General features: G+C 43.4%; 1 protein-coding gene across 1 annotated transcript in view; it reads left to right on the forward strand.

Annotated features, from left to right (window-relative positions):
- The first annotated feature begins 576 nt into the window (after positions 1–576).
- The window catches only part of POT1 (protection of telomeres 1), a 135,703-nt gene continuing 114,780 nt past the window's right edge, over positions 577–21,499 (forward strand). The window contains exons 1-3 of the mRNA XM_060244811.1: positions 577–700; positions 6,537–6,609; positions 7,679–7,770. Of these exons, the coding sequence (XP_060100794.1) occupies positions 581–700; positions 6,537–6,609; positions 7,679–7,770 (285 nt within the window). The 5' untranslated portion in view covers positions 577–580. The remainder of the gene's footprint in view (positions 701–6,536; positions 6,610–7,678; positions 7,771–21,499) is intronic.

Consider the following 21,499-nt stretch of genomic DNA (forward strand, 5'->3'; position numbering starts at 1 on the left):
ACTCACGCCCAAGTCCTAAAAACACTCCTGTTGAATATAACTTTTGTACAGACCTGTTTTAGAATTGCCCCCTTAGTGGGGAGTAAGCTCCGTCGAGCAACGCGGAACTTACTTCCGTGCATGCATACACAGAATAAGATCGCAATTTTGCACAAGTTGCGAGGAACAACGCAGGCGACGCTTCTTCAACGGGGACGGACACGGACTCCACCTTCCAGTGCATAGCTCGTATTTTCCCCGCCAAATCTTTACAGCCTCTCATGTTACCCACAGGCGGAGGCATTGAGCACCCCGCGCATGCGCTTGGCTGGTTATCTTCCGGGTTTTGGAGGCGCCGTGAATCATAGAGAGCCGCGGAGAGAGAAGACCTAGGCTAAGCGAGCGGGGCGCGCGCGCGCTGGGGATTTTCGTGAAGTCCGCAGTTTTTGGTGCGGGTTAGGCAAGTCCTCCCATTTAACCAAGCAAGTCAACGTTTCTTTTAGCAGCCTTTTCCAGTGAAATCTAACCGATTTGGGTACTAAAATCGAATATGCATGCGTTTGACAAAAGCTGAACTAACTCGGTTCGGTCAAGAGAAGCGATGCCTCTGGAGCTAAAACGGTCCCTGCAGGAATTGAAAACTTCGCTCCCCAAGCATCTCCGGAGAGTCGGTTTGAAGCATTTCCAGTTGGGAGGGGAATATACCAACAAATATTTTCAGGTAAACTTACTTTCATCATTCTTTCCCTCTTTTTTTCATTAAAAAAAAAATGCCGGTCCCTATGCATCTCTCTCTCTTTTCACCCCCTCCGAAACAAAAAGACCGTTGTAAATAAAAGCGGCCAAAGTGAAGACTCGTCCCGGTGCAAAACGACTGGTCCCTAAAGTGGCTCTTTCTGTACGGTGGGGTGCCTGGTAACGGTTGGCATTTTGATGTTGGGAACGAGCAAGCTTCCGAGGTGTACGAAACGCTTCTGCACGCTGAATGGAAGACTGTCGTTTCTTTTTGTCGCAAGCTGGCTTGCTATTGTGTTATGCTTGCTGTGGGCAGTTCTGTGTAACTTTAAAGCTTGCCAACAACAGCAGAAAGGAGCAGCTGTTGTTCCGCAGCAAAATCGCAAATCTGTGCAATTCCTTTTATTGACAAAACTGAACATATATGAACGTGTGAAGCTGCCTTATACTGAATCAGACCTCCCTGGGTCCATCAAAAGTCAGTATTGTCTTCTCAGACTGGCAGCGGCTCTCCAGGGTCTCAAGCGGAGGTTTTTCACACCTGTTTGCCTGGATACTGTAGCAACGCAGATGCTCAGTATGTTCTGTTATGGTTTCTCTTAAGGAAAGGCATTCTGTTACATGGCTTTTTGGTTCTGCTGTAGTCCTACACCAGCAAGGCCTGAGACATACTGTTTACTGTTTATTTACCTGTTTATCCCACTTTCCTCCAAACAACTCATGGTGGTGTGTATAGTCCTGTCCTACTCCATGATATCCTCACAACCATCCCTGTGAAGTAGGTTCAGTTGACAGAATAACTGGCCCAGTAAGGTGCATGGCAGAATGGGGCTTTGAGCCCGGGCATCGTAGATTCTAGTCTGATATTGGTATACTACAGTATTTGTCGTCCAAGGAATGTGAGACTGCTTGATAATATCAATTCCTGTTGTATTTAGTGGTGGACCATGTTTGAAGATTTCTTTGAACTGAAGTTGTTGTTTTGGGGGATTTTAAGTGCATTAGCTTGATACTCATTAAAACTTTCATAAGATTAAGTTACTTGAATAACAATGGTCTTTTTAAAGTTAATGTTCTCCCTTTGGAGACATGCTATATCTCCCCCCCCCCCCGTCCCTTACAGCTTGAATCTACCGTAAGTATGCTTACTTGGAAGTAAATCTGGCAGAATTGTCCCTCAATAAAGAATGTGCTAGGAAGTCAGTCTTATCAATTTTGTTTTATTTCCATAGGACTATATTTGAAGGATTTTTAAACTTTTATTACCCCTGAAGAAGAGTAGAACTGTGTGTGTGTGTGGAGGGGGGGGGGGTTGTAATAGATGGTGATGTTTTCGGTTAAGCTTTAAACTTTAATGGCATTGTGATAAAAATTTCCTTCTGATGACTTAATGGAGCATTTAAAAATCAATAGTTTCTCTCAGATTTATGAACAAACATTTTTTTAAAAAAATGGGAAGGATCACATCACAGTATAATTTTTGTCTTTATAACGTTAGTTTCCTTTCTACCAGTAGTTTTCTGTTGTCTGCTACAACAAGGAAAACATGGTGCTGGACTATGATGAGCAAGAAACATTCTCTGCTGGTGGTATGAACACAGTGCTTATAATATGTTAGGCTCAGTGTGCAAACTTTCTCATGTAGACTACAACATAGAAGACTAATTTTCTCAGCATGTTTGCTTTTATTTGTTGTTGGTGAAATTAATTTGAAAGCCTTCTCATCAGCAGCACTTTGAGACATTAGCTGAGAATTACATTGTTTTGTTTTCTGTGAAGACGTGCTCTGCAAGGAAAGCATGCAGTTCGTAGGATGCGTGCACACCATAAAACTGAAGATGATGTGGAAATAAACCTTGGATTAGAGTGAAGAAGAAGAAGATATTGGATTTATATCCCGCCCTCCACTCCGAAGAGTCTCAGAGTGGCTCACAATCTCCTTTACCTTCCTCCCCCACAACAGACACCCTGTGAGGTGGGTGGGGCTGGAGAGGGCTCTCACAGCAGCTGCCCTTTCAAGGACAACCTCTGCCAGAGCTATGGCTGACCCAAGGCCATTCCAGCAGCTGCAAGTGGAGGAGTGGGGAATCAAACCTGGTTCTCCCAGATAAGAGTCCGCACACTTAACCACTACACCAAACTGGCACCAAACTGAAGTTCTAGGATGCAGCTTTTATAAGTTTTCTTGATTATTAGTACACTCAGAACCAATGTCACAAAGAAAAAAAAATGAGAGGGAGAAGGATGCCAGAAACATACTGTGAAGGACAGTCAGGGTGAATGGATAAACACGGACCACTTTAAATTTTGTCCCTTTTACCCAGTACCTCAAGAAACCAGAATTAAACCTTGTCGGAAAATAATAAAGGCACTGATAGCGTTTCAAAGTAAAAAAACAAATATTATGTTTAGAAGGCAAGGAAAGGAGGAAATAATAACTATCTTGTGTTTATGAAAATCAGTTGGCAGGCAGGGATTCAAATAACAAATAACCTAGAACACTATAGATGTTGGCAGGCTGAAGTTGTAATATAAAAACAAACTGATTCCTTCACTCTGGATAACCCTCTTAATTAGAGAAAGGTGTATAAAGTAGTTTCAGGCTTTTCATATATAGATCCACTCACTCAGAGGACTGACTGAACTTGTGATGGATATATCCCCTCACAGACCCTTTCCTCTAGCAATCAGGTACGCTCCAGACTGTAGAACAATACCCAGGAGCTAGCACCCTTGAGGGCTATTCACACCAGCACCTCAATTCCCTTTGTGTTAAGTCCCACACATCTAGGATCCCTGTCTGACTTCTGGGATTTCCAAACAGCCACAAGAACCTTTTGTCCTTCTCCCAGTGTGTTTGTGTTCTTTGTTAGAACCAGGAGTCTGTCCTTTGGCACCGACAGAATTCCTCAGCAGAGCCTTAAAGTTCCCCTCTGCCTTGTGGCACACTGTGCCACAGCTTTGAGAGTTTTCACTGAGAAAGAGCTTTGGATTATCCCCTTCTCACAAATTAACTCTCTTCCAGACAGAAGCTATAAAAACCAATTCTGTCTCAGGAACTGAGCTGACAGACTGCTCTTAGCTCCAATCTCCAGTCGAGCTTCAACTGAATTGAACCCTGAGAAGATTTTCCCCCTCTGTCAGCCTCCTTCCGCATGGAAACGGCCCAGCCAATCAGTTTCTCACCACTCACACAGATAGACTGCTTTAAGTCCATCACACATACTTAGAGTAAAGGAGTTTTGATCCAACCTTACCAAAGACACATCTTATTGGGCCCATTTTTTAAAAGGCCACTTTAATGAATTGAAATTGTAATCTGCTTTTAATCATTTTAATTGTTTGATTTCTCGTGTAACCCGTCCTGAGCCTGCCTTATAGGGAGAGTGGGATATAAGCCAAATAAATAAATTTATTACTCAAGTTTGAAGGAATTTTTACAGAGTACAAATGCATTTTACATTTATTTATATCCTTCTTTTATCCCTAGCAAGGACCCAGAACTACATCATTCTCCCCTCCTGCATTTTTCACAATAACCCTGTCCACAACAGATAAAAAGTTAGGCTGAGAGAATGTGACTGGGCCGCCATCCAGGAGACTTCCATGGTAACAGTGAGGATTTTGAACCTAGGTCTCCCAAGAGCCTGATCTGACAATTTAGCCAGAACCCCATGCAGGCTTTCAAATGGCACAGTGAAGACAGCCATATTGAGGTCAAGAATCACATAAGCTAGAGAAGCATTCCTGAACATACTTCAGTCTGAATTGTTGACATGGCGCATCTTAAATGTTGAAAAAATCTGGCAAAATCAGATGCCTTTGACTTACTCCCCTTCTGTTGTGATAGCCTAATGCATGAAGTTTGTATTAGTAACCTATGAATGGACCAAAAGTATTCAGCAAGGTTTATAGCTTTATTTTCTCAATTTCCTTAGTGTATACACCTGAAACAGACGTGCACTTTTTTTCTCTGTTAGTCTAATATTATTATCCCAAGTGCATAGTTAGAGTTCCTGGAAGTAGGCAAACTATTTGTAGAAATTGTTTTAGTAAAGAGGGTTGCATGTCTGTATTCCACTCCCCACCCCTGCTGTCTGATGTTTTCTTTAAGGATTTACCCTTCTTCTGGATACTTGCACTGTTACTGAAACAATTTTGATTCAGTAGTCTTATTAGCCACTGAATTCTGTTCGTAAAATAAATATGGAGGCACAAAAACAATGAAGCTGCTAAAGATGACTGCCATAATATGTTTGTATAAAAAGAGAGCGTTTCATGTATTATTGTTTCAGTGTAAAATATATGTTCAATATTTTATTTCATTGTGATGGATAATTACCTTAGAGGAAACATGCCTTGCTGTTTAACACAGCTGAAATCTGCTGCCTGGAAGGGGAAAAATAACAGGTGACTGTAAAACCTGGCACAAAAGCACAGCTAACATGGAAAGTAGTTCTTGCTAATTTGACAGAAGCATTTAGGGAATCTGAACATGTCCTAGGCACTGTTCTGGAGAATCCACATCTGCTGTGTTTTACCTAGAAGCAGATTTGAAGTACGTTACAATCATCACAGTGGTTGCACTACATGTTTACTGTTTTCCAAGGAAGGCTACTATATTGGCTATGCTCAAAACAGATAAGTATGTCCTTAGAGAACTAGCTGAGATGCTGGAGGAGTTGTAACCTGAGGCAGTTTAATATAGAGTGATAGTAGTACAACTGACTGGTCTCCTGCTATGCATAAGGTTTACATTTTCCTGTGTATTTAAGCAGTTTCTCTTGTCATGATAGAGGTAAAACAAAATGCTAAAGTACCAAGTCAACAATAAAAAAAAAATGATTTTCTTATCTTGACATCAAATTGTGAATTTTAAATTTGGTACTGTGGCCAAGGATAGACGGTATAGGCACACTTTCCCATAGATACAGGCATGCACATTATTTTTCTTATACATACGCATGCATACACATTTAACTTCATATGCACACACACACACACACACACATAGGCCGCATTTTGGCAAGGAGCTCACAGGAGCAGAGCTCCAGAACCTCTACATTTTATTGTACTTTCTTTCTTAGCGCGCCCCCCTCCCCCCCAAAAAAACCCTTGCTTCTGGGCTCCATTGTTTAAACCCCCTGTAAGAACTTTGCTGAACTCTAAGATTAGACAAGCTCTTCTAATATTTTTCCCCACAAAAATGGGAAAATAATCAAAACATATAAACCAGACAGATGGAAATCTTCATCATGCCACTGTGGCCACATAGGAGAAAGTAATTTAAAAAGTGTGATGGGAGTCAGGTTTTATTATGACAACTATAATTCAAAAAGCATTTTAAGGTAGATGCTGAGCTGATATAGTTTACTCCACCTTTCAGTGAAGTCAAGGGTGTGTGGCATATGCAAATAAGTTGTGCTAATGAAAACATTCTTTTTCTACATAATGATACACATGCAAACACATATATATAAAACATGCAGGACCCTGCAGTAGGAAATAGAAGAGATGGGCCTCTTGTTTCTACTTTTGCTTTCACCAGACTTGAATAAAATTGGCTTAATGTTAGATTATCTTCAGAAACAAGTCTGGTGTACAATTTTAGGCTTTTACCGCTGACATGTATGTTTAGAAAAAACCCCTAATAATTGTTCTGCTGCCACATTGTCCTAAACACTACAGTGATGCTTGTGCTGTAGACACATTGCAAGGCAGTACGGATGGATGTTCTGGTAAATATGCTAAGCACTATTTATAATGATTTCTCTTGTAGCAGTTTCTGACTCATTAATTAGATTTATTTTCCTTCATTTCAGGGAGTAGTTGTTCTTTCCTATCCATTAACTAGACTTGGAAATGGAAAAGCCTTCTTCAAAATTGTACTTCAAGGTATTTAAATATATAGTTCTCAGTTTTGCTCGTTACTTGTCATTCATTGAAGGCATAAAGATGGGGTGGGGAGGAGAAACCTGTTGCATTGAATTAATGAGTAAAAGATGGGAAATGAGGACCTATTGCAGAGTTTGAAGAACATTGCTGTACAGTTCTCATAATGGCAGAAAAGGTATATTGAAGATACTATATGAAAATCTGAACTCAGGTAGGGGTGCAGTTCCTTGTCAGATTTAACTTGCTCAATCAGGTATGTGTATTGGCTGGACACAAATAGGGTTGTCAGTCCCCAGTTGGGGGCAGGGAATCCCCTGGTTTGGAGGCCTCCCCCCGCTTCAGGGTTATCAAAAATGGGGGGGGGGGAGAATGCCCACTGGGCACTACATTACTCTATGGAGACCAGTCTCCATAGAGTATAATGGAAAATTGTTCCATGGGTATCTGGGGCTCTCGGGGGGGGGGGGGCTGTTTTTGACGTAAAGGCACCAAATCTTCAGCATAGCACCTAATTCTTCTCCACAAAGAAACCCCCAAGTTTCAAAAACATTGGACTAGGCGGTCCAATTCTATGAGCCCCAAAAGAAGATGTCCCTATCCTCCATTATTCCCAATGAAGGGAAGGCATTTAAAAGGTGTGTGGTCCCTTTATGTGTTGGCTAGAATTCCCTTTGGAGTTCAGTCTTGCTTGTCACTGCCTTGCTTCTGGCTCCACCCACAGAGTGCCCAGATATTTCTTGAGTCAGACCTGGCAACCCTAAAATCTTGCCTTTCAGTTTCCTCTTGCAAGACAGAGTTGGAAATGCAAACTACATTAATCACCTGCAGGATTCATTTATACCTTACAGTATGATATATATGCTCCTAACTGTAGTCATCACTATGTATATTCTAAAAGTATACTATGATTTGATCCATATACCTTCTATTTAAGAGTCTGTTGGGTTCATTCACTGCTGATGTGAGGTGGTTTTCCATGGGAACCTACTCCCACATCCAGAATTAGTGTTGCCTTGTGCTTAGATAATTGTTACAGAAACACTTGAATTGCTCTTGGTTTTTTTCCTAGAATCAGAAAACTCATATTTCAGACCGGACACAATCAATATTTTACTTTTTGGGAGGTTGGCAGAGGACTGTGAAAAAGTGGTACACCAAGAGGTAAATATTTTTATACTTCTCATTTTTGTAAGGGTTTTTATGATAACATAGAAGTTTGTTCTACCAATCTAATTAACCAATGTTATGTTGCTTTTTGACTGGATGGATTTCATGTGGTATGGGTTAGATTCCCCAAAGTATAAATCAAAATAATTGTTTGGAGGGGAAGGTGATAGGGAACTGGACTGTAAGTTAGTAACACTGGAAGTTGGAGGTCATCACTTTCCCCCAGGGTACAATCATTAAAGTTTATTTAAAATTCCCTTCTTGTACAAAGTCCAGGTGAAGAGGAAGGGGGAAAAGTTCATTGCAATAAATGGAGAGCAGAGCTAAGCCAAAGCCTGCAATACCAAGCTGCTCTACCCCTTTTTGGGGTGAGCAGTACTTTAAATAGCCTTGATGACACATTGGCACATGTTGGCATATACACACACTAATTGGCTGCAACATCCAGCATAATTTCATTGTGAGAGCGAGCTACACACTACTAACACAGTTTGCCAGGGTGGCATCAACTCATTGGTCAGGATTTCTGTTGCAGAAGGAAATTCTACTTCACATGCACCTTGACCAGGTAAATCCAGTTTGGGCTCTTAAGAACCCCCAACTTCTGTTGTTACTTAGAAACACAGTAGAGATTGATTAAGGCATAGTGCAAGTTCTGTTGCAGATAAGACTGGAATGTTGGTAACTCTTCTGACTTTATTTCTTCTCAGTCATGCCTAGCTGTGTGTTAACCCTTAAGGATGTTAACTTAAGCATGCTTGGGGCCTTCCCAATTAAAGCTGTGTCCCACACTCTCCTGGCTGCATTAAATGCAAGTAAGGAGAGTGGGAGAGATATGCTCATATCATGTCTGCTTTTTCTTTATTATGGTTGCAACTGGGAGGGTGGAGAGCATTTTTGATCTGGGGACTGCATGGAGAAGAGTTAAGCGCCTGTTTTCAATAGTGCCATGGCCCCAATACACAGCACCCTGTCCATATCAGCTGCTCTTTGCAGAGCAAATCACAGAGCCCTGAAGGTCACATTGTGTTTGCTCTTGGGGTAGAGTGCCGAGTCCTGTTTCTGTATGCAGCACATTATCAGCTTTTCTTCCCTTTTTCATTTAAAGTTGTGTTACGGTGCTTCTTTCCCATCATAAGATACCACTGTAGGATGACTGCCAAGGATTTTTTTTTAACAATAGCACAACACGAGTTGTAAAACAAAAAGAAAAGTTAATTTGGTGCCTTTTTATTATGTAAATGAAGCAGCCAAATGTTTTTTTATTTATTTTGTATTTTCTGCACTGGAGAATCCAAGAGGAGTCTCAATATGAGTCACAGCAAACATAATGAAAGAATAATGCAGAGCCCCCAGAATTAAATCAGAAACATAAATTACTGACAGTAATTTGCCAGTAAAATTAAGAATAGAAAAGTAAAAAAAAAAAATTAGGTGAGTAATAAATAAAAGCACCATAAGGTGTCATTAGCAACTTTCAAGTTGGACAGGGAAGGATGGAGGACACCATGGCGGAAGGAGGGGATGGGATGGGGGTAATTGAGAAGAGGTGGCAGTTTATCTGTAGACATGGATCTAATAGAACCCTTGGACTTCAACTTTGCTTCTTTAGAGGCAATGCAAACCCAGTCATGCAAGGCTGACTCCTTGATCTCTGTCTAAATTATCAATCAGCGCTAGGGTTGCCAAGTCCAATTCAAGAAATATCTGGGGACTTTGGGGGTGGAGCCAGGAGACTTTGGGGGTGGGGCCAGGAGACATGGGGGCAGAGCCAGGAGCAAGGGTGTGACAAGCATCATTGAACTCCAAGAGAGTTCTGGCCATCACATTTAAAGAAACAGCACATCTTTTAAAATGCCTTCCTTCCATAGAAAATAATGAAGGATAGGGGCACCTTCTTTTGGGGCTCATAGAATTGGACCCCCTGACCCAATCCTTTTGAAACTTGGGAGGTGTTTTGGGGAGAGGTACTAGATGCTATACTGAAAATTTGGCGCCTCTATCTCAAAAAGCAGCCCCCCCAGAGCCCCCAATACCTGCAGATCAATTCCCCATCATTCCCTATGGGACTCGTTCATGGAGGTGCATAATAGCTTTGGGGGCGGGGCTTCCCCCGCCGGCCAGCTGGCTGGGGGAGGGGGGAAGCCTGTAAAACCGGGGGATCCCCCGCTGGGCCCTGGGGATTGGGAAGCCTAAGTAGCGCTCATCTCCAGTTTGTTTGCTTTCAGCCAACCCATTACTGCCTTTCAGGTTTCAACTGCTTCCCCCAATCTTCTACTACCTCTCTTGACCTTCTGGCTCCAGTCCACTTAGACAGGGATGCAAACATTCTGGTGCAGTGCCTCTGATACCTTTTTCAGACTGGTATTCAAGAAGAATGTTCTCTTCGGTGACATCAGAAGTTACTTTGAGGCCAATGGGGGACCCATTCCAGCACAGTTTTCCATCAAGATGACCAAGGCAATTTATGATTCCAGAATCAGATTGGGAAGTGTACTGAAACAGATATAAATGAATTGTCTTATCTGAGGGGAGGCTGTGGTTGTGTGGTTGTCACCTGTGAATGTATATTATCCAGCAGTATAATATTGGCAACCAGTTAACAGCAATTAACATAATTAGGGTCCAGGGAAGGCTTCCTCTGGAGGATCGCCACAAAGGCATTTTTGTGCTTTCTCCATCATGGAAATGTTAACTAGACTCAACCAGCCTGCTGCAACAAAATGTAATAAAGCAGAATGAAGTAAAGAAGTAGTGGCTTGCTAGATTGCTACTGGCAAACAATAATTGGAGAATGTATGGATGTGTTAGATCAGGGGTGTCAAACTCATTTGTCACGAAGGCCAGATCTAAAATAAATTGGACTTTGTTGGACCGGGTCATAGTAAGTAAGTAAGTAAGTAAAATTTTATTTATATCCCGCCCTCCCCCGCCGAAGCAGGCTCAGGGCGGCTAACAGCATTTCAAGTAAACAATACAATAATAAAAACATTAAATTCACATTAAAATTCACATTAAAACCAGTCAATAGTCAATAATTAATTAAAACATTCCTAAATTAACACTGGCGGTAAACATTATTAATCTGGCGGTAAACATTAATTCAGTTATTGGTGAACGCCTGTTTGAAGAGGGCGGTCTTGCAGGCCCTGCGGAACTGGTCTAAGTTCCGCAGGGCCCGCACCTCCTCTGGGAGTTGGTTCCAGAGTTGTGGGGCCGCAACGGAAAAGGCCCGAGTGCGGGTGCTTTGAAGTTTAACTTCTTTTGGCCCAGGGATATTCAGTCTGCTTTTCCCCACTGACCTCAGTGCTCTCTGGGGCTCATATGGGGAGAGACGGTCCCTCAGGTAGGTCGGTCCTTGGCCATATAGGGCTTTAAAGGTTATGACCAGCACTTTGTACTGGATCCGGTATACGATTGTCATCAAATGTGTGTCATCAAATGTAATGCAAGGTAGCAGAGATGTAAACTTTTTAAGGAACACAGCCAAATGCAATTAAATTTTTCTTAAAAGCTTAAACTACAAAACAACAAACATACTTAACACATTATGCCTTGAATGAACTTGATACCTTTGAGAATTGCATTCCATGCAACATTTTTTTTTTTTTGCAAGGGATTCCCAACAAGACATACTATCTAGGCTTGGGTTCTATGTTCCAGTTCCTCGTTTCTCTTCCCTGACCAGTCTTCCCACTCCCTACCCCCAGTAACCCCAGTGGGATTTTAAAGTGCTGGAGCACATATGGTGTGGCAGAGACTTTGAAACTTTCCACTCAGACAGAGAGAGGGAGAAGCTCCTCCTCATCTCCTCCACAGCCTCCCTTCTCCAACTCGGGGAGGGACGGTGGCTCAGTGGTGGAGCATCTGCTTGGGAAGCAGAAGGTCCCAGGTTCAATCCCTGGCATCTCCAAAAAAGGGTCCAGGCAAATAGGTGTGAAAAACCTCAGCTTGAGACCCTGGAGAGCCGCTGCCAGTCTGAGAAGACAATACTGACTTTGATGGACCGAGGGTCTGATTCAGTATAAGGCAGCTTCATATGTTCAACTCCTCCAAGGAGCAACAAGGCTGTGATCCAATACACATTTTCTTGGGAGTATCTCCCATGCAGCATGTGTTCCATGGCAAATGCCTTCCCCTCTGTCGGGAGCTGACTCCTGAGGAAGCCAGCTTGGGCCGTCCTTCCCTGCTTTTCTTCACCCGGGCAAAGACGGGCTTCATTGCAGCGGCAGCCTCTCCAAGATTGCTCACACTGCTGCTCTGCAAATGCCTGTAAGCAACACCCAGGTCAGCTTACTCCCTGACCAGTCCCTCTCCCCCCTCCTCCACATCCAGAGGCATCTTACTCATGCACGCCTGCAGGAAACCTCTGGCCAGGCTTTGTCCCTCACTGGTGGCTGAGGACCTCCAGGCCAGCTCTCCTTCTTCTGACCCGCACCCGAATCCAGCCAGCCAGGGCAGTCATGGGGTGGCCGGCAGGCAGGCCAGGCACGTGCAGCCACATGCCCACCTTGCTGTCGGAGTTCTGGGAGAGCTGCCTATCTTCACCCCACCAGAGTAGGCAGCCCTCAGCCAATCCCAGGTGCTGAGGAAGCACAGCTGCTGAATTGCAGGGTCAAGCAAGACAGTGTAGGCCTAGAGGAGTTTTGCCTGGGGGCAGAACCTGATCAGGCACAGGAGAAACTAGCAAAGATGAAACCAAGTAAACTGGGAAGTTTAGCGGCCCTACTGTCTGCTCCCTGCACTCAATGACGGTGAGGAAGGGTGAGGACAGGTATGGGCGGGGAGTGGAGGAGGGGAAAGAAGACAACCCCATTTGCGGGCTGGATTACAACTCTGGGTGAGCCAGTTCTGGCCCGCGGGACGGAGGTTTGACACCCCTCTGCTAGATCCATCATGATATAATAGGGTTGCCAAGTCCAATTCAAGAAATATCTGGGGACTTTGGGGGTGGAGTCAGGAGACATTAGGGGTGGAGCCAAAATCAAGGCTGTGACAAGCATAATTGAACTCCGAAGGGAGTTCTGGCCATCACATTTAAAGGGACAGCACACCTTTTCAATGCCTTCCTTCCATAGGAAATAATGAAGGATAGGGGCACCTTCTTTTGGGGCTCATACAATTGGACCTCCTGGTTCAATATTTTTTAAACTTGGTGGGTATTTTGGGGAGAGGCACTAGATGCTATACTGAAAATTTGGTGCCTCTACCCCAAAAAACAGCCCCCCCCAGAGCCCCAGATACCAGCAGATCAATTCTCCATGATTTTCTATGGGAATAAATCTCAATCAGGAATAACAGAGTTCCCAGCAGACATTTCCCCCCGCTTTCTGACGACCCTGAAGCGGGGGGGAGGGCCTCCAAACCGGGGGATCCCCTGCCCCCACCTGGGGATTGGCAACCCTATGATATAACCAAAATAAGACTGCTTGAGAGTGTGATGGAAGCAGGGGTCCACCAAAATGGTTGGTAGGTCACTACCGGTGTCCATAAATTTAATTTCAGTAATTGGGTTTGTTATAATGGTTAACATTTCAGACAAATACTGAATTCAAACCCTCACATTTCCATAAGTCTCCTAAGGGAGCCAATTATTGTCTGTAGGCCTAGTCTACCTCACAGGGTAGTTCTGAGGACAGATAGATGTACTGTGCCCTGAGACCTTGGAGGAATGGTGAAATAAAAATGAAATAGATACCTATATGCTCAGTATGATTTGAGGTCTCTTTTGTTGTGTGCCAGATGCAGAAGACTAGGACTGCCTTACCATGAAGTGTATGTGGTGATGGAAGAAATTCCTATTCACATCATCTTTGTGCTTCTTTTAGTACAACTATATTGTTGTACCAGTCCGCTTTTGCTATGAATGTTTAGCGAGGGACTGGGGATAAATTTTAACTACGTTTTGATTTGACATGAGGTTCCTTATCGGATAGATATAAACTGACAAACCAAATATATTTTGAACCATGTGCATAATTATTTTGCTTCCTGCAGGTAACAATGCAATAAATTGAAATTCAACATGCATTTTATTTCCTCTGTTGGCTTGGTGCTGGTTTTATGGTCCAAAAGATCAATGTGATCAGTGAGCAGTTGTGAGCAGTGCGATGTAAGTTGTCATGTCAAATCAGTTAACTATTTGAACTGGGACTTTAATATTCTAGGCAGTGGAAAACTGTGACTGAGGCAAGAAATTGGGATTTTGTTTTCAAATGTTAAAGTTTTAATTAGAAAAACCTGTTTATTGCCTTATGCTAATAATTCAAGTTTCTCAGTGCATAGATGCGTGAGTTTAGGCATAGGATGTACTAGGCAGGTTTGGTCTCTGAGTCCTGCTCCTGTCATGTCTCTGTTCAAAATACATTATTTACTGCCAGCTGGAGTTTAACATTCTGAGTCTGATAGATGATTAGGCTGTCATACCTTCCACCTGCTGTGTATCTATAACATAATGAGAGGAAATGTACTGATTTTTGTCTCAGTGGAAACAAGCTGTGGAGTCTTGGGGAAATCATAGTACCCTTAAATGTGTACATATGGTCAAGAAAGTATATATTCCATGTGTTATGAGATGTGCATAGAATATCAGATAACTTTTTAGCGTGTGACATGACATCACCATAAGATCACTGTTTGTGTATTTACCTTTCTTTTGAGCCTGAATGAAATGCAGATGCCTTAGCGGCAGACTTGAAAAGTTCACGACATATTGCTCCCATCATACTAATGATTATTCTCCAGATAACTGCAGAAACAGTAGGGATGTTGTTTTCCGGAAAATATCGAATCAACTGAATGCAGTTTATATGGTTCAAGAATGAGGATGGACGTGAGACAGTTATCTAATATTGTGTGTGTGTGTAAAATATTTCCTAGAAACAAAGCTGAACAAATGCAGTGGTAACTTTGATACTATTGGCCATACTGATATCCATTCATTATGCTGCATTATTTCACAAAATTAAGTTAATTGGGTTTTTTGATAGAAAAATAAAGTTGTGTAAATGTTCTATGGAAAACTTTCCCAGATGCGGATCTTTGTGAAGACAGGTATTGCAGCATATCAGTGGGCATGCACATTGAATTGAAAAAGTGTAAGACATCTGTCTCAGTGCAATGTGAAAAAGCTAAAATTAAAAAAAAACCCTCTTTAATTCAGGGTTTAAGGCACAACAGATTTCCTTGTGCTTCAAAAATCCTGGATTTTGTACATTAAGTCAGCCACTGCATTTTTTCTGCCAGTAAAATTTGATGTTTAATGGTCACTAACACTAGGTTCCAGGCCCTTTTAATAGAATTTTTGTGGAAATAAATTAAAAATAGCTAATAAACAAATTATCCATTATCAAATATCATCAAGTGTTCTTTCACTCTCCAATGTTCTTCCACATAGTTCTGAAACTTTCGCCATTCATTATTAAAATTTTCCATATCAAGTTCCTTTAGTGTTCTTGTTAATTTGTCCATTTCACTCCAGTGCATAGTTCTCATAACCCAATCCCATTTTTCTGGAATTTTATTTTGCTTCTAGTGGTCACGAGTGCCGCAGTGAGGTCTGCTCACTAATCGCCACCCTTTGTCCCCGACCGTGGAGAAAGGAAGAGAGCCACTGCAAGGCTACCCCTTGAACTCCAATGTCGGCAAGGCGGTGGGTCATTAGATCATAATCGACCATATCAAAGGCTGCTGAGAGATCTAACATCAGCGCTGACCCGCCTTGGTCCAGGTGCCGTCTAAGGTCATCTGTGAGGACAACCAAAGCCGTCTCCATCCCATGACCAGGACGGAATCCAGACTGGAAGGGGTCAAGGGTAGAGGTATCCTCCAGGAATGCTTGAAACTGCTCTGCCACTGCTTTCTCAATTACCGTGCCCAGGAGTGGTAAATTTGAAACTGGGCGGTAATTGGCCAGGACCGTTGGGTTCAAAGCTGGCTTTTTCAGATGCGAACGGACCACTACCTCTTTAAGTTTAGCCGGGAAGTTCCCTGTTTCCAAGGATAGATTGATAATATCGGCTAATGAGTCCTGGATACCCTCGCCCCTTGCCTTAATAAGCCAGGATGGGCATGGGTCCAGTGGACAAGTGGTTGGCTTCACTGCAGTCAAGATCCTTTCCACATCTTACCTATTAAGATGGCTGAAGCAGTCCAATATAGGACCCAAAGACGGGCAACGGGCTTCCAGTTCCCGTACTGTATCAATCGTGGCCAGAAGGTTGTGGCTGAGAGTCGAGATTTTATCTGCAAAATAGGTCGCAAAAGCCTATATCCAATTCTCTTAACTTTTGAATTTCCCATAGACACTGTAGTCAATGATCAAAATGTCCTAAATAACTGGGCCAGGCACGACTTAGCAGATGCAATGGAGACCACGTAGAATTCCTTCTTCGTGGACTTCACTGCCTTCTCATAGGCTTTCATAAACGCTCTATAAGACGTTCTTGTCTCCTCTTCATAAGATCTCCGCCACACTCGCTCTAGCTGTCTAAGTTGCCATTTCATCATCTTCAGCTAGAGCGAGTGTGGCAGAGATCTTATGAAGAGGAGTCAAGAACCCCCCCGTCCTGCTGTCTACCCACCCAAGTGAAGGCATTCACTCCCCCCCACCTCAAGGGGAGCTGATCTCTGCCACTCTGAGTGATCTCTAGCCCTCACCTGGAGATTGGCAACATTGGTTCCTTGTCTGAGCACCCTTCCTCACACACAGTCCTCTCCAGGCTCCACCCTTTAAATCTCCAGGAATATTCCAATCTGGAGTTGGCAACCCTATCTCCTTCACAGCCAACCATCCTGGGATGAGGCTGAGGGGAGGAGGGAGACAGGGAGTGAGGAAAGAGGCAGTAAAGACAGGAAATAAACTTCCTGGCTTATTTCATCAGCCTTCGGAGGCTGCCTGTATTGGCAGGCTGTCTGTGTGGGCTGATAGGGAAGAGGTTTGTTGCTGGTGGCGGCCATAACACTTTTAGTGAGGCTGCAATACAGCAGCAGACCTTTCTGAGACCAGTTGACAGAGAAGAGTGGGATATGTGTCTCTCTCTGAGGTAAGACTGCTTTTGGCAGTTTGTTCAACATTCTTGGGCCTGAGTAGGCAGGGGAGTCAGCCAGTGGGAGGCAAAAGACTCTGTCTGAACTGTGATCAGGTAATGGTTTCTGGAGTGCCTTACTGTCTTCCCACCCATCTAAGTGAAGGCATTAATCCCCCTACACACACATATCTCAAGGGGAGGTGACCTGGAGTTGGAAACCTGGCAGCCTTTACATAGGAAAAGGACAGTCTTTCTTCACGGGGGAGGGAGCCAAGCGCCTGGAGGTTGGCAACAGTGGTTCCCTGGGAGGAAATGGCTGGTAGCATCAAGCAGCTGACATTGTGAGGAAAGCCATTGCAAGCCTCCCTTTTGCTCCCTCTGAAGTAGCCCCTCCCTGCTGTAAACAAACATTCCTTGTCAGTTGAAGAGATGTTAACTGCTACTGTTTGTGTGGATTAAATGGAGGAAGTTAAACAGACAAAATGAAATAAAATGACTGAAAGACAGAGATACAGAGAAAGAATAGAAGGGTGAGGTAGAAAAAAGAGGGGGAGAAAGGAGTGAAAGAAAAATGAGAAGGAAGATAGACAGGGCCCTGAGGAGAGGCAATAGTGATCTGTAAGCCCCCAACAAAGAACTGTGTCCCTCAGACGTCAGTGGCCATCTGTTGGTGTTCTTGCCTGAAGGGCCAGCAGTGGGTGGGGAAGGGCATAGGGTGGGGGACAGGACAGTGAGGCCAGAGGGGTTGATGGACACGTGATGGGCCAGTGGCTCATCGAGTGCAGGCTTAGCCAATGAGGGGCCTGGATTTGGCTTCACCAGAGGTCTTTTATATATGCAGTATTGAGTTAGGTTTTCCATGCTCTTAACATATTAGTTGATATAGATTTTAATTGGGAGGCTACCATCAGATTCAGTGGCATCATGTGCTGTCTGAAGGCATTATGATGAGTTCTTCTGGAACAGAACTGGTGCCGGTAATATCAGAGAGACCATTTGTTATAGTCTAGCTCCTGACAGATACCTATCAATATATTTTTTAAAAAAATTGTTGAACACATCTTGAAGATAGACAAGACTCTCTGTATGTTCTCCAGTTTTGAATATTCTGAACGCTTTTTAGTTAGGATTTATTTATTTTATAGACTTTATTGAGCCAGTTTGGTGTAGTGGTTAAGTGTGTGGAGTCTTATCTGGGAGAACTGGGTTTGATTCCCCACTCCTCCACTTGCACCTGCTGGAATGGCTTTGGGTCAGCCATAGCTCTGGCAGAGGTTGTCCTTGAAAGGGCAGCTGCTTGTGAGAGCCCTCTCAGCCCCACCCACCTCACAGGGTGTCTGTTGTGGGGGGAGAAGATATAGGAGATTGTAAGCCACTGAATCAGAGACTAGGGCAGGGTATAAATCTGCAGTTCTTCTTCATTTGTAGCCTACCTTTCTCACTGAAACTCAAGGCATATTGCAAAGCATGCATGTCTGTGTGTATGAGTGATGTATTCTGCAGCATAAGCATGGCCTCTCTTCACATTGTTTGAAGGAAGTTCTTTTTCAGCTATACTGTTGGATATTTTCTTATCAAGGACATTTAGGATTCTAAGCAGGGGTGGCGCTGTGCAAGTATTCACTGGGCGCCCTCACCCCTCTGAACACCCCAGAGACAACTGATAGAGCCAGTGTTGGGTTGGGTGGACTCCAACTTCCCACACTTGATCCTGACATGCCCCCTCCACCTGGCAAGAGGTAACCATGGCTGCCCCCTTCTCTCACCCCTCCCCACTCCACCTCAAACAGGACCCAGGTGGGTCCGGGTTCCTTGCTTTCAGATTTAGGGATCTGTTTAAATGTTTGCACAGTTAACTCTTAATCTAACAGCCTTAAAACAACGTAGTGGTGAGAATCAATTCTAAGCCACTGCCCACCAGCTATATGTAGCTGTGCTTACTGTACCTCATTCCTTGTCTGAAGAAGTATGCATGCATACGAAAGCTTGCATCCTGAATAAAACTTTGTTGGTCTTAAAGGTGCAACTGGACTCCTGCTTTGTTGTATTGCTTCAGATCAACACAACTGCTCACCTGGATCTAGGCGAAAACAGGTGGTCTACATGCTGCTCTTATGACCTAGGTAGATCACTGAGCAGTTGCATTCAAGTTACCAACTTGTCTACACTGCCACGTCTGTTAAAGTGTCCAAAACTTAATTAGAGGCTTGTATTCTTTGTGATTAAAGCAAAGTGGTAAAGCAAAGCCTGACGCATCAATTAAGAGATCACAGAGTGATCTTGAACTAAGGATCTTGAACTGCAGTCCCCAGCCCTTGAGCTTGTAAATTTCAAACAGCCTCTGTGAGCAGGTATCAAAGTGTTCAAGCCTCTCTTATGATCTTGGACTTTAATATACTTAGAAAGTGTGTGTGTTTTTAAAAATGGATGATAGCATAGAGGGTGACCAGTTGAAGAAATGAAAATTTTTAGCAAGTTTTCTATTGAGCAAGAGGTATGATAGAACAGTGGCCTAAGTAACTACAGTATACATTTCCCTGCCTTTTATAGTACAAAATATAATTTATCATCATGCCCTGGCAATTTCTCTGCCTATTAAGTCTTGTTTTCATTTGTTTTTACACTTTTTTTTTGGTAATAATTGGATCTGTCTGTATCACTTAGGTTAGCAGTCTTGTTTCTGCAGAAAACATTAAGGTTTGGGATTTTAAATTGGTTAAGAGAAGTATTGTCAGACTGCTGAAGTAGCAGAAAGGGCAATCCTAGTGCAGTGTTTTGCTAAAACTGCCAGCTTTAATCAGATTTGTTTGTAATCAAATAAACACATGAACAATAAGGCATGCAGTAAAAGCTAATGGGAATGCTGTTGGTACAAGATTGAATGCAGAGGAGGAGGAGGCTTGGAGGGTAAAGTGTTTCTCAGTAAGAGCACACATCCATCTGAATGAAGGTACTTAGAGGGCACAATCAAAACTGAGACGGTGGTTTAATATTCAGGCAATGCCAGAATTAACTTAAGTAAAGGAGCCTTTAACTTCCATTCCAATTCCCGGTGTGCAGTTTCATTTTCTCAGCAATCTCGCTTAGTTTCATTGCCTGTCAGTAAGGTAGTCTGTTGACTCTGTTATTTATTTATTTTTTAAATTCTCTTTACTTCCATAGGAGTTTCCAGTCTAGCAACTTGATAGATGCAGGAGAATTTGGGCAGTTTGCTTGTGTTAAAAGCCTTTATTTCTTGTTGACCTGTCTCCTACTAGTCAATAGCTGACATCTCTGATGCATGATGGCAGAGAATTGAGTGCTCTCACTAGATAATCTTCTGTGCAGCCTAAGGGACTTAAGAAGTGGAAGTGTCTATCACAGTGTTTAGCTCTGTGAAGGGCTGGGGTCAACATAAGCTGAGATGCTGCTGAGGCTCAGGGCTTCTGGTAAGGATCCCCTGTTGCTAATTCCACCTCAACACCTTCCTGCCACCTATCCATGTGCCTTTCCATAACCATTCACTTAAAAGCTCTCTCTACTACCTGTGTTCCCAGCTCCTCAGCTTTGGAGGAGAAGAATATGTAAGTGATGCACTCGATAACCACAGCAGCAGTGCTGACATAAGCATTAATATGGTGCAGGTAGATGTGAGCAAGTGCGGTTGGAGAGCTTGTGAGCTGGGAAAGGTTGCATAGTGAGGGGACTTGGAGGTGGATTTGTGAAAGAGGCATGAGAGAGGTCTGATGGTGGTCAGAAGGGGGCACCTGGCAGTGTCTGCTCAGCAGCCCCATGACCAACATTGGGCTGAGGTGTGTCTAAATTTCTAGCCACTGACTGGAGACGTTCTTCTTTCTATTCTCTCTTTATTGTGGCTGCCATTATTTAAATGTACAGAGGTTCATCAGTGGATATTAGCCACGGGGTATAGATGGAACTCTCTGTCTGGGGCAAGTGTTGCTCTGTATTCTTGGTGCTTGGTGGGGGGAGAGGGCAACAGTGGAAGGACTTCTAGTATCCTGGCCCCACTAGTGGACCTCCTTATGGCACCTGGTCTTTTGGCCACTGTGTGACAGTGTTGGACTGGATGGACCATTGGCCTGATCCAACATGGCTTTTCTTATGTTATTATTTAGCAAGCTCTGTTTACAGCAATCTAGTTTATTCCATGTGATGAATGAATCTTTGAATTTTGGTTTCTTGAAAAGCTACTTGTTATGAAGGATGCAATAGGTAGTGAAGAAGTAGAATGTAGGGGAGAAGTAGGGGAGGGATGGTGGCTCAGTGGTAGAGCATCTGCTTGGGAAGCAGAAGATCCCAGGTTCAATCCCCGGCATCTCTAAAAAAGGGTCCAGGCAAATAGGTGTGAAAAGCCTCCGCTTGAGACCCTGGAGAGCTGCTGCCAGTCTGAGAAGACAATACTGACTTTGATGGACCAAGTGTCTGATTCAGTATAAGGCAGCTTCATATGTTCATATGTTCAATGCCTAAAATATGGATTGCTGTGGTTTACCAGGTATGAACAGTGGCTGGAAAGAGAAGAGCTACCCTAGTCCAATCAATTCTAATCACGTTTTCAAGGCAAGAAACATTCGGAAATGGCTTACCATTGCCTGCCTCTGCATAGTGACCCTGGATTTCCTTGGTGGTCTCCATTCAAATATTAACCAGGGCCCACCTGCTTAGCTTCAGAGATTTGACTAGGGTTGCAGAAA

This window comes from Heteronotia binoei, chromosome 8 (genome assembly GCF_032191835.1).
Source record: "Heteronotia binoei isolate CCM8104 ecotype False Entrance Well chromosome 8, APGP_CSIRO_Hbin_v1, whole genome shotgun sequence".
Classification (NCBI taxonomy): Eukaryota; Metazoa; Chordata; class Lepidosauria; order Squamata; family Gekkonidae; genus Heteronotia; species Heteronotia binoei.